This window comes from Vipera ursinii (genome assembly GCF_947247035.1).
Source record: "Vipera ursinii genome assembly, chromosome: 11".
Taxonomy (NCBI): domain Eukaryota; kingdom Metazoa; phylum Chordata; class Lepidosauria; order Squamata; family Viperidae; genus Vipera; species Vipera ursinii.
In genome coordinates, this window is record NC_139524.1 from 11,334,870 (window position 1) to 11,347,984 (window position 13,115).

General features: G+C 41.7%; 2 protein-coding genes across 2 annotated transcripts in view; both read left to right on the forward strand.

Moving 5' to 3' along the window:
- Positions 1-11,935, forward strand: part of ACAN (aggrecan) — a gene marked incomplete at both ends in the record, with an annotated part of 38,707 nt that extends 26,772 nt beyond the window's left edge. The window contains 5 exons of the mRNA XM_083371307.1: positions 4,973-5,131; positions 6,364-6,446; positions 7,267-7,411; positions 8,551-8,733; positions 11,859-11,935. Of these exons, the coding sequence (XP_083227433.1) occupies positions 4,973-5,131; positions 6,364-6,446; positions 7,267-7,411; positions 8,551-8,733; positions 11,859-11,935 (647 nt within the window). The remainder of the gene's footprint in view (positions 1-4,972; positions 5,132-6,363; positions 6,447-7,266; positions 7,412-8,550; positions 8,734-11,858) is intronic.
- ABHD2 (abhydrolase domain containing 2, acylglycerol lipase) overlaps positions 1-13,115 on the forward strand; it is a 203,139-nt gene that overhangs the window by 48,124 nt on the left and 141,900 nt on the right. The gene's annotated exons all lie outside the window — the stretch shown is intronic.

Genomic DNA, 13,115 nt, shown 5'->3' on the forward strand with positions numbered 1-13,115 from the left:
AAAATTCTTGGCCTAAGAGACAAGATGGGCAGTCATCAGTGACCATTCATTCAGCCCAGCTCTCCGGTGAAAAGGTTGAGTCTTTTCAGGGAACTGTGCTGTGAAGTTTCAGTTATTGGTCCTTATGCTGCATGAGCAGAAGATAATTTATTTGTATTTGGGTTAAATTCATTTAGAATAGAGAATAGAGAATGGAACAGAACAGAATAACAGAAAATGGAATGGAATGGAACAGAACATTAAACTATTGGACTATTAGACTATTAATTGGAATATTAGAATATTCTTTATTGGCCAAGTGTGACTGGACATACAAGGAATTTGTCTCTGGTGCATAAGATGAGCTCTAAGAAAATTAGATCCCTCAATGGACCAAGCATAAGAAAGTGGTCATTATCCATGTTTTTGTTACTTTTACTAATTAAGGATACCCCACTCTTCCCATAATTTAGTGTGATTGAATTCCATCTGGGCTTGGCTGTCATTCTGGTGGTCATTGAAACATTAGGGTAGCCAGGGAGTAACCAAGCTTTTTTTTTATGGTTGGGAAATTCTTTCTTTCCATTTCCCTCTCATTTCCCTCCCCTTTACTAGCTGCAGTTTCACTTCGCCCCAATCTCCAAATGTGTCTCATTGCCTCTACGTTGCCTTTAGTTCACTGCCTCCTTCTACATTCTGGTTAAATCAAGAAAACCAAGTCTCCTGTTGTGGACTTTCTGCCCAGCCAAAGTCCTAACGGCAGCCCTTGATTTCTTCCAGACATTGATGAGTGCCACTCCAGCCCTTGTCTGAATGGAGCTACTTGTGTTGATGGCATCCACGCTTTCACATGCTTATGCCTTCCCAGCTACGGAGGGAACCGCTGTGACGTTGGTATGGCCTGCTTACCTTACCCAGCTTCAGCTAACCGTACTAACTATATCCCTTCTTTTTTTTCTGGGGGGTCTGAGCAAAAAAAAGCAACCTAAAACATATACAATACTATTGTATTGCAGCCTTTTCTCATTTCATCACAATTAACTCCTAAAATAACAGTTACCAGGGGTGGGGGAGTACTCTTACAGGAGTAGCAGACTTACATACTGCCCCATAGTGCTTTACAGCCCCCTCTAAACAGTTTACAATGTCAGCATATTGCCCCCCAACAATCTGGATCCTCATTTTACCAACCTCAAAGGATGGATGTCTTGAGCCCCGACAGGATCGAACTCCTGGCTGTGGGCATAGTTAGCCTGCAATATTGCATTCTAACCACTGTGCCACTATGGTCTCTTATCATGATCTACCATTGGCTTCAATCAAACCCATGCAGGCTTGGCAGTTAAACAGAGTCAGGCCTGGTTAAGGGCCACCGTAGGAAGCCATCAGGAAATGTGGAGAGTTTTTCCTAAGCTCATAGAAAGGAGACACCTATAGCTTCTGGAGTTTTTCCAATCCCTTCACTAGTAAAGGCCATAGAGAAGGTCTGCATTTTCTTCTTGGTAATGAATGAGCATCTCGTGTTTGTATGCTCTTTCTCTCCATGGACCAATTGGAGCATGCACTGCACCTTGTGTGTCTGTCTGTGTTGGGGTATAAAAGAAGATTCTAATCAGATGGATGGATGCTTGTTGCTTCTGTTTGAATGCCATGGGTCCAATAAGGGGCACAGGTGTAAGTTTGGGTTTCTATGGCTGCTATCACATCTGCTCTGAATCACCTGGCGAGAATGGCTGGGACTTAGGATGGAGGAGTTGGCAGCTTTCTGAGCCTCTGGCCAACTGTCTTTCCTATGAGGAGAGTGTGAGTGGGGGAATTTGAGAACTGTTCTTTTCCCCCCACAGTCCTCAGCCTCATTCCGCTTATTTCTAACTTTGATCTTTCTTTTGCCAGCTTCTCCCCCCCCCCCCATAACGCATTCTGTTTTCCAAGTTATCCTGCTGCAGGAGGACAGAGTCCCAAACCTGTTCCAAAATCATCACAGAAGAAGGCAATCCATTTCTATATTATTGCCAGTAAATAAAGAACAGGGATGTCTTTGTGAAATCCCGAGGAATACAGCTTAACTTAGGACAATCTTTACCACTTGATGCTGGGGGTCTTCACTTACGAACACTGACTTTTCAATGTCAAAGGGGCAATGAAGAGGATTGGCAATTGGTCCTCAAAGGTGCGGTCATCTCAGCATCCTTGCTGATTGTGATTCAGTCACGTGATTGCCATCGCTGACCTAACAAAGTCAATGGGGAAACAGGCTGAGGAATTCTGGGAGTTGAAGTCCACTGATCTTAAAGTTGCCAAGGCTGGTCAGTCATGATATATAGGATGTTCCCCACATACCTGGGTCCATTTTGATGGACAGAGGGGCACACTTCCAAACATAGCAATGGAGTGCCATCATCTACCATATTTGTGTTCTAAGAATGTCTCTGTGGCCAGGATGCAAATAACCACTGCTGGAAATAAACACTGACCTTCCCATTTTTTTATTTAGTTCAAAGGTTTGTTTAAAAAGGTTGAAGGCCGATGGGATAGGGAACCTGGGAGAGAGCAAGGCAGATGTTTGTTATCACACTGTTATCACACTGTTACGCAAAAAGCAGTCCCCACTCTAGTGTTCTCTCTCTCTCTCTCTCTCTCTCTCTCTCTCTCTCTCTCTCTCTCTCTCTCTCTCTCTCTCTCTCTCTCTCTCTCTCAAGCTCTCAAGCTCTAAGATACCTGGTTGTTTGTGTTATCAATTTTTGTAAGCAAAGAAAACCTTTTAGCTAAATCTATATGCTAGTCTCCCTCAACCTCAATTACAACTGCCACTTGAAAAATCACATCCTTTGTTATAGGCAATTTTCCCTGGAAAAAAATATGCATTTTATTCAAGTACTGCTGCTTCTTTTGGTACCTTCATTCCCTAAGCATTTATTTCCTTATGCATTCCTTGATCAAAGCTGTATGGTGGAATCTGAAAGCTGGGAGAGAAAACAGAAGGATAATTGCATTCCACTTTGCCTTTCAAAATAGACTGGTTTGTATTCAAATACAAGCCACAACAATGTATGGATGCTTCAATGCGTGTTTGGCTAACCAACAGCTTTTGGAAAAAGGAAACCTGAATTACAGGTTTCTCGACTTAGGACCACAATGAAGCCCAAACTTTCTGTTGCTAAGGGAGACAGTGAGTTTGCCCCATTTTATGACCTTTCTTAACAGTTGTTAAGTGAATAACTGCAGTTGTTCAATTAGTTAACAGGGTTGTTAAGTGAATCTGGCTTCCCCATTGACTCTGCTTGTCAGAAGGTCACAAAAAGGGGATCACATGACCCCGGGACACCGCAACTGTCATAAATACGAGTCAGCTGCAAAGTGTCTGAATTTTGATCATGTGACTAGGGGGAGGCCGCAATGGTTTTAAGTATGGAAAAAAGGTCATAAGTCTTTTTTTTAGTGACATTTTAACTTTGGTCAATAAATGAATTGTTGTAAGTCAAGGACTACCTGTATTCAAGCTTTTATTTGCACCATGGTGAATTTGGAAGGGCAAAATTACCTCACACCTCAATATGGGGGAAAGTTGTACAGAGGCAGAGTCAAAAAATACCTCCCTGTGTGTCATATGTACTTAAGACTTATATATAAGGTCCTTCAGTTGGTTTACTAAAAAGGGCACTTATTTTTAGAAGTAGAACATAAGGAAAGAGAAAATATGTGCTTATTCTGTTCTACTTTTATGGTTGTGCTCCTCTTTCATTTCTCCTCACAAAATGTTCCTATTCATTTGTCTCCCTCATAGAAAATATAAACTCATCTCTGACTAATGAGATGTTTGGAGACAAAATCAGATACACTGAGATCTCTCCATTTAACTTTTCAGAACAAAATTAGGTTTATTTATTAAAAATGACAAGAATGCTGTCTATCTCTACGCAACCCAAAGTACATAAGCATGAAATAGTATATGTTTGATAGTAGGCATAATCCAGGTCCCGCAATGAAACATTGCCATCAGAGAGCAGGTCTTCTCTGCCCTATGGCACAACATGCCCCCTGATATTCAAATGGACCTGACCTTGATGGCCTTCATAAGGCCTTAGAAATCTGGGTCTTTCCTGGCACTGGGGTACGATGTTAGATCAGCTCATTTTCATGGTTTAAGACAATGACCTTAGATACATACAACAGAATAACAGAGTTGGAAGGGACAGTAGCAGTAACAACAGTTGGAAGGGATCTTGGAGGTCTTCTAGTCCAACCCTCTGCTCAAGCAGGTAATCCTATCTATCATTTTAGACAACTGGTTGTCCAATGTCTTCTTAAAAACCTCCAGTGATAGAGCACCCACAATTTCTGACAGCAAGCTGTTTCTTACTATGTTCTTACTGTTCATTTTATGTTTTTATTACTTTGTTATGTTTATCGGTTACAGACAAGCATAGATCCCACAGTCACAGTTTGCAAGGTGGGCAGTCACATAAATTGATAAAATGCATACATATACAGTATAAAAACTTTAGGTGCCCTTTTTGTATGAGGAAATACATAGGAGGGCACAACAATGAAATCTGCAAGCACATGGAACTGATCTTTCAAATTTCATATTCCCTCTTAAGCAAACAGTATGGATTAATTTCTCCGTAACATGTATGAAGTTGTACACAACTAAAGAACATCCTGCATGATTTTTTCACTTATTCATAATCTGAATGTTTCCTTACAATGTAGATAGAAGTTCTAAATTTTAAATGGCTGTAAAACACTTGTCCCATCTATTTTGGCAGCTCTAATAAGCTCTGTCAATCTGCAGTACCCTTTACCTTAAAGTGATGGCATTTACTGGCAATAAATAAATAAATAATCAGTAATTGTTTTTGAAGAAACAAGTAAGTTTTACCCAACTTCTCTATCAAGTACCATCAAATGTTCTACAAAGAGATTTGGAACAGTTAGATGTCCCTCTGTGCTTTGATTCTTGTTCATGTTGTCTTCCTGTATCCATGTCTAGATCTGGCAGAATGTGAAACAGGCTGGGCCAAATTTCAAGGTAACTGCTACAAGCATTTTGAAGAGAAACTCACCTGGATGGAGGCAGAGAAACTGTGCCGAAAACATCAGTCCCACCTGAGCAGTATCATCACACCTGAAGAGCAAGAATTTGTGAACAGTGAGTATGGCAACTTGACATTTCTTTAAAAAAAATAAAATACCCCCCCAAACCAATGGACTTAACAGCACTGATACTGCTGTAGGCTCAGATAATCTCAATGTACACGTGTTGTACATTGACAATAAAGGTTTTATTATTATTATTATATTCTGAATTTCATTTAGGAGAATTGAGTTGCCTTAGGTAGCTTGACTTTTCATGGCTCGGCTTTAATTGGTATATTTTAATAGACTGCACCTACAGTGCTACTGTATATTATGATCGTGAGCTGCAGTGCACAAAAGATGTGTTAAATCCAAAGCTGGCAATGTTTCAGCTGACAGAACCACAGGTTAATCTATCAACCTTCAAAACACCATTAGAATCCATAGAAATGTCAAATGATTTAGCCCTGATCCAACTTCATATTCCTTCCTTTATTCAGTCGTGTTGAAGGACTTGGTCTTTCAGCATTCTTTGACATTCCAAAACTTTTTCCATGTTTTATCAAGCTTCTTTGTGAATCCAACAAAGAGGCATTGTCCAGGATTCCCTGTTGCAAGTGCTCCTTGTCCAAATCTTTTTCTTGATTTATCTCTTTGTTTCCATTTTGCTAATCTTTTCAGTTGTATCATATTCCATATTTTCATGTTCTCTTTCAAGTAGAAGTTTAATACTTTATTCATGTTCTAATCCACCCAAAGAATTTCGGTAAATAATTGGGTGCGTTGTAAATGTGTTAAATATATTACCATTCAGGTGATAATTCAGTAGCGATTGTGGGACAAGCTAGACTAGATTATAATATAGGTTCTCAAACTGTGATTTGTGAATTGCTGCCAGTCTCTGCTGAGGTGTTTGAGATTTTTTTAATCTAAATATTGAATGTCCTTTGAATATCCAAGCAACTTGAAACTTATAAAAGTTATTAATTTTATTTGGACATGGAAAATTGAAGCAAGTTCATCTTTTTGGGAAAAATCATAAATTCATCATTAATAACAAATCTGCATTCATTTCATCAATTTTTGCCCTGCTTTTTTCCATCTATTTGAATGTTGATTATTGAATTCATATATTTTTCCTTTAAAATTAAAAACTGCCTTTGACAGATCTCTAAAATAGCCATAATACTTGGATCTGTTCATTCTACATTAACACCAGTCCAGCAGCAAAACGTGCATTTTAGCCTCTGCCTCCAAATAAACCAGCATTCATTGTTAATTTCTCTGTCTCTGCGTGTTATCTAGGCAATGCACAGAACTACCAGTGGATTGGGCTAAGTGACCGAGCAGTGGAAGAGGACTTTCGCTGGTCTGATGGACATTCTCTTGTAAGTTAGATTCTGGAGGATATCAAATATAGAGATATTTCTGGACTGTTGCAAAATCAGTGCTTCCAAGATCCAAGAATCCTACAGGACAACTACTTGGGGAGTGCCCATAGGAAAAACACTAGACGTACAGGAGGAAGTATGGAAAGCAGCTATGTTTGTAGCATGGACACAAATCATCCTTCTTACTCTATATTATCCAAGTCCCCAGATGTTCCTAGAGCAACCCAAAGTCTTGAGAGAATTTCCAGAATCCACCAAATAATCATTTTTAATGTTACAGGAGGGGAACGATTAAATATGCAGGGAGTAATCTTACTCATGGTGTCTTTCCATTTTGACTAATATTGAGAGGGTGACCAAATTAAATCCATATTGGTCTTGGCTTCATCCTTAATCTTAGAAATGCCCCCTTTAGAATGTAGCCCTCAGCAGCCAAGATAGTCCATCATCCAAAAACAGGTTGGGCGTCTCTAAGGCAGGATGGATTAGGTGCTTTCCTTAATTAAAATTCCTTCCTTCCTCAAAGGTGCTTGTGATTCATAATGGAAAATGAAGGTTTGATGGGAAAAGTACAATCTTACCTAGGTGATGAGCCTCAAATTCCAGCTTGTAAGAAGGGCGGGATATAAATGGAATTAAAATAAAATAAATAAAATAAATTATAGAGCAAGACCTCTTTATAGGAAAGCTGCAACTGCCCCTCACTTTGAAAATATGGAAAGCTGTGAAAGATCTGACAACTTTGTCCCTCCTCCTTTTGCCCTCCACTTCATCTGACCCTCTGTTTTACCCCAGATCTCTTTCTCTCTTTCTTTAGCAATATGAGAACTGGCGACCTAACCAGCCCGATAACTTTTTTGCCAAAGATGAAGACTGTGTAGTAATGATCTGGCATGAGAAGGGTGAATGGAATGATGTCCCTTGCAATTATTACCTGCCCTTCACTTGCAAAAAAGGAACAGGTGAGGCTCAATGTCCTGCTCAAAAGCGCTCACAGCCCAATCAGGCAGTCCAAGATCATGACTGCAAAAGGCTTACATCTCAGCCATCAAGATCCAGAGGGTAGAGTAGTAAGCCACTGTCAGGACTCAGCAATGATTAAGGGTGGCCAGGCAATGAAGCAAGACTTGAGGAAAGACATGCCAGATCCAAGGCTGTCCCACCAGTTGAAAAATGAAATATTGAAAGCTATTGGCCCTGTTCCAAGTGCAACACATGCTAATCATAACCAGGGGTAGAAAACAGGCTTCTTGGAAGCAATGATTCACAATAAGGATACTGCTACATTCATGAGGCTGTTCCAGGTGACATGTCTTCATTTGGACTTCTCCTGGGTACACAATCCTCTGCACCTCTTTAAGCCCGTTTAGTGCCTTGTGTGACCTTTGTTCTTCTTTCTGGGAGGACAGCTTGAGAAGATCATAATAGATATCTTGTGGAGATAATAAAGTCTTTACTTATATATCCTGCAATGCTTCCATGCCACATTGGACTATGACACTATGAGGAATTTAAGCATAAGCACTTGCTGCAGTACTACTAGTCCTTAGGCAATGTTTCCCCAAGTCTCTCTCAAGCCACTCCTGATGTCCTTCACATATTATTTGTAATATCTAAGGAGCTTCTTAATGTCTCCTGTAACAAAGTTACATTGCTCTTACCACTGACTCAATTCCCACTAGAGTACCTTATCACTCCAAAGTTGCCCTGATATTTTGGCATACAGCTAAATATTATCCTGTTTACCTTCAGGTAGCAAGATGAGATCAAAAACCAGCACAATGCTCTTGTGCTAAGATCAGTGGGCCAAACCAGAGGTTGAAGCATAAACATGACAAATTAATAGTTCTCAGGATTAAGCAGCCAGGTGTTATCCAGTTGAAGTAAAATTCAGAAGTTCCAGGAAACTAAGGATGGTCTAGAGTCCAGACACAAGGTCATATTGATACTCAACGTTTTCAAGCCCTTGGCTGTGTTTAGATGTTCTGGTGCCTCCTGGTGATCAGAAATTATAACTATGGTAGCAGCTAGGAGCATCCTGTTGGCTGAATGCTGCTTTGAGCAGAAAGCAATTTGAAAAAAATGTCCTTTTCTCCCCCAGTTGCCTGTGGAGACCCTCCTGCAGTTGAGAATGCCAGGCACTTTGGCAAAAAGAAAGACCGCTATGAGATCAATGCTCTGGTGCGCTACCAGTGCAATCACGGTTACATGCAGCGGCATGTGCCCATCATCCGATGCCAATCAAATGGGCAATGGGAAGAGCCTCGGATAGCCTGTATAGACCGTACGTAAGGTTTTCAGCATTTGTACCCACAGCCCTTTCCCTTATAACCAACAGAGGGAGGGCATTGCGGCTCAAATGGAAATTGACAATAATATATCCATGGTGTTATATTGATGCCTTTAATTGTCTGGGTTTGCATTCCCATGGTTTACAAACCAAACTGGCTAGTTTGACTACGTAGCTGGTATGCAAAAACTATATTAAGTATTTCTGGATTTTAGAAGGGGGGAAAAGCGGAGGGGGTAAGGTTTGGGTAGAATTTGCCTGGGGTGACTAAGTGAAGTAGACAACTGGGGGGTGGGAATAAAGTAGAAGAAGAGACGTTGTCTTTTCTCTTGATAGAATTAGAGCTGCTTCTCTCTATCCTGTTCACACTTTTTCTATGAACCACCTACTCATTTGCAGTGTTCTTTTAATTAGCAGGGAAATCCCTGAAAGACTTTCCACAAATGAGGTTTAAACCTGCTTTCAATTAAGACAATGCCTGCGCTGCTGCAGAAGCGTCCCTGGTGTCCTGCATTTCTCTTCTAGCTTTCCTTTCCTTGCGAGCAGCAATCAGATGATTTGAGTCTAACATGCAAGCTGCTCCCTTGGACCTCTCCATACGTGGGGAAATGCTCTTGACAGTTGCTTTAGCACGACAGAGATTACGAGTTTAAGCCTCCCCTAAAAAAGCTGGACTGCAGGGGCTGGCTGGTAATGGAGCACTGAGTCTTTTAATTAACTGAAGGAATGCCGATAGTTGGCAAGGTCCTCTTGGACAACATGTGTTCCTCAGCAAACTTCTATAAATCTTGGTTTTCTCAGAACTGCACAAGAAAAGAGGAGGAAGTAGAGGAACTGGTAAGACAGGATGAGTATAAATTAAAGAGGGGTAAAAGTAGTGGCCTCCAGGGGTTTGGAATTCAACCTTTCAGCCCAGCCAACTGGTCAGCGGTAGAAGAATGTGAAGTTCCAGGGCAGGCTCTCTTGTTCTCCCTCTGTAGCCTCAACATTTCCTGGAATGGTCATGTAAGCACATCCTGCACATCGCATGACTCCGAAAAAGATGGGTGTAGGGAACAGACTCCAAACTGAAGCAAACATTGGTTTGCTAACACATGCAACATGGCATTTTGGAGAAGGTTCCTATCCCACAAGATAAAAGCCTGATCTTTTGATGCATGGATTTGTTTTGGGCAAGCCAAGAGGCAAGGAAATAAAACAGTCCTACATTGCAGGATGTGGTCATTTCCCTGCCCAACTCATGTAGTTTTTCCTTTGTTCAAAAGTTGCATGCTCTGGGGTACAACGTAAGATCGCTGCGGAAGGTGTGCGTGAGAATGCATATGCACCTTTGAATGACTGTTGACTCCAGACAATATGCCTGGACAAGTCCCTACATTATTCTGGGCAAGATTTTGTGGAGTGCTTTGCTATTGCCTTCTCCTTCCTAGACCTGAGAGAGGGTGACTGGCCCAAGGTCACCCAGCTAGCTTTGTGTCTATAGCGGGACCCATTCACAGACTCCTGGTCTCTACCCTGGTGTCTTAACCACTACACCAAACTGGTTTTCTATTCAAACAGTATTCTAACCCAGCTGGCGAGTTTGAGCTACACCACAGAACTGCCTAATCTGTGTGTATCTGTATAGTAGTTCATCTGAGCTGGCTCTTTGATTAGAAATGGTAGCATAACTTTCTTCATAGAACAAAGAGCCATAAGGCTGGAGGGGACCTTGGAGGTTTCCTAGTCCAACCCCCCCCCCACTGCTCAAGATAGGGGACCTTATACCACCCCAGTCCGGTGATGGTGCACCCACAACTCCAGGAGGCGTGTTTTGGATTGATTGTTCTGTCAGAAAATTTACCCTTAGTTCTAGTTTGGAACAGCTTGCCTTCAGAAATCGTGGGTGCTCCATCACTGGAGGTTTTTAAGAAGAGACTGGACAGTCACTTGTCTGAAATGGCACCGGTTCTCCTGCTCGAGCAGTGGGCTGGACTAGAAGACCTCCAAGGTCCCTTCCAGCTCTATTCTATTCTAATTGGATCTCTCTTTAACAAGTTTCCACCTGCTACTTCTTGTCCTGCCCTCTAGTATTGTGGAGAATAAGCCAATCCCCTCTCTCTTCACAAGTCCTGGAAGACAGTTATCATGTCACCCTAATCCTTCTTTTTGATAGGCTAGCCCAGGAGGTCTGCCACCTTGACAACTTTAAGACCTGTGGACCTTTGTTCTTCTTTCTGGGAGGACAACTTGAGAAGATCATAATAGATATCTTGTGGAGATAATAAAGTCTTTACTTATACTGTATATCCTGCAATGCTTCCGTGCCACATTGGACTATGACACTATGGGGAATTTAAGCATAAGCACTTGCTGCAGTACTACTAGTCCTTAGGCAGTGTTTCCCCAAGTCTCTCTCAAGCCACTCCTGATGTCCTTCACATATTATTTGTAATATCTAAGGAGCTTCTTAATTCTGGGCGCTGAAGTCGACAAGTCTTAAAGTTGTCAAGGTTGCAGACCCCTGGGCTAGACATACCTTAAGAAAGTCTTGGACCATTTTCTACCTTCATCATTAAAAAAAAAGGTGGGGGTGAGCTCCTGTTTCATTTTAAACCACCTATTCGAGAGATTAAACTTTCCTAACCCTTCATGCTAACAAGGCTTTCATTTACGCACAGCTCCCCCTTCTCCATCTGGGTCCCTCCAAAGAGTTCTCTTGCTCACCCGTGGGACAGGAATGGAATTCTCTCTGGCAATCCCTGATCTCCGTTTGTGGGAAGGAGGAGTAGAGGGACAGGGGGAAGGCAGGACAGGACCTGCCTGCCCCCCCCCCCCCACGGCTCCCAATGCATCAAGAAATCCCTACCCAACTCATACATCAACTCCCGGGGGGGGGGTTGCAAAAGTAAGAAAAAGCACAATTGTGCAAGAGGTTGAAATCTGGCGCCGTCTCACACTTGCCACGGGCAGCCAGAGGAACAACATGCTGCGGCCTCCGTGGTGTTTTTCCACAAGGAGAGAGCGCGAGCCAGCGGGAAGGAAAAACCTCACTCAATCCAGCTCAGGACAAGCCGGGCCTTTGTAGCCATCATTCTTGAATTAACAAGGTCTCTTTTCTTCTCCCCCTCCTCCCACAGCCTCCACCTATAAACGCAGACTACACAAGAGAAGTTCACGGTCCCGATCAACGGCCAATGGAAAGATGACGGCATGATCCACCCTTTCAAGAGAGCAACGGGGGAGCAAGAGAGAGACACAGACAGACAGATAGAAAGAGAGAGAGAGAGAATTTATGGAACAGTTATATTAACAAAATTGATATATTTTTCATTGTTGTTGCTTTTTAAGGGGGGGAAGTCTCATTATATAAGGATCAATGTGTGTATATATAAAGAAAAAGAACAAAAAAAGTGGGGGAGGAAAAAAACCCTTTGCAAAATAGGAAGCAAACTATATATATATATATATATATATATATATATATATATATATATATATATATATATATATATATATATATATATATATATATATATATATATATATATATATATATATATATAATGATAGAGCCAACTATCTTTGTGCCTTTGTGGGGAAGGGACAGGGAAGGCTACATAGGGTTAAGTTAAATAATAGATTATCTGGAGGGAGAGGAGGAGCAGGAAGACAGGGGGAATCCTGATTTTTTTTATCTCACAAGAAGTGTAATTTAAAAATTGCAGAGTGCACAAGTACTTTTTAACAGCCCCCCCCCCCTCCTTCCCAATCCATCTTTCCATGTTGCAGCAAACATCCTGGGATTCAGTGGGAGCTACAGAGAGGAAGTGAGCATATCGAAAAACATGCCAAAGGGGCCAAAGTATTGTAAGGGGAAACAGGTCAGGAAACCTCTCTTTCAACTCTTCTGAACACCTCCTCGTCAGTGCAAACGGGTGATTGCTTGTTTTGGGATATGTTCATTCCTTTAAATAAATGCCAAATGTCAAATCGCTTGTGGAAGTTGAAATTGGCCAGAGCATCCGATCCGCTCAGATGCAAACAGGTAAGAAGGGGGCAGAACAAAACTACACACCTTACTGCCCTTTTTCAGCTCCTTTGCGGTCAGATTCTGGTGGTCCTAGCTGAACCTGACCCTGCATCTTTTCTGACTCGTTCCCCCCACCCCACCCCCATTTTTATTTTGTGGGCATGGGCTGGGGCAAATGGTCACGCAAGTTTCACATGCCTACATTTCTTCTTGCTGCAGTTTTATTCCCCAGGACATGTGGCAGGCAAAGCAGCTCCCATCCTGAGATGGTGTATTCTCTCTCACAGGGAATGGTGCAGGGCACTTGGGATTCCCTGCACCTATTTATATATATATATTTTAAAATACATGTGTTAGATTAACT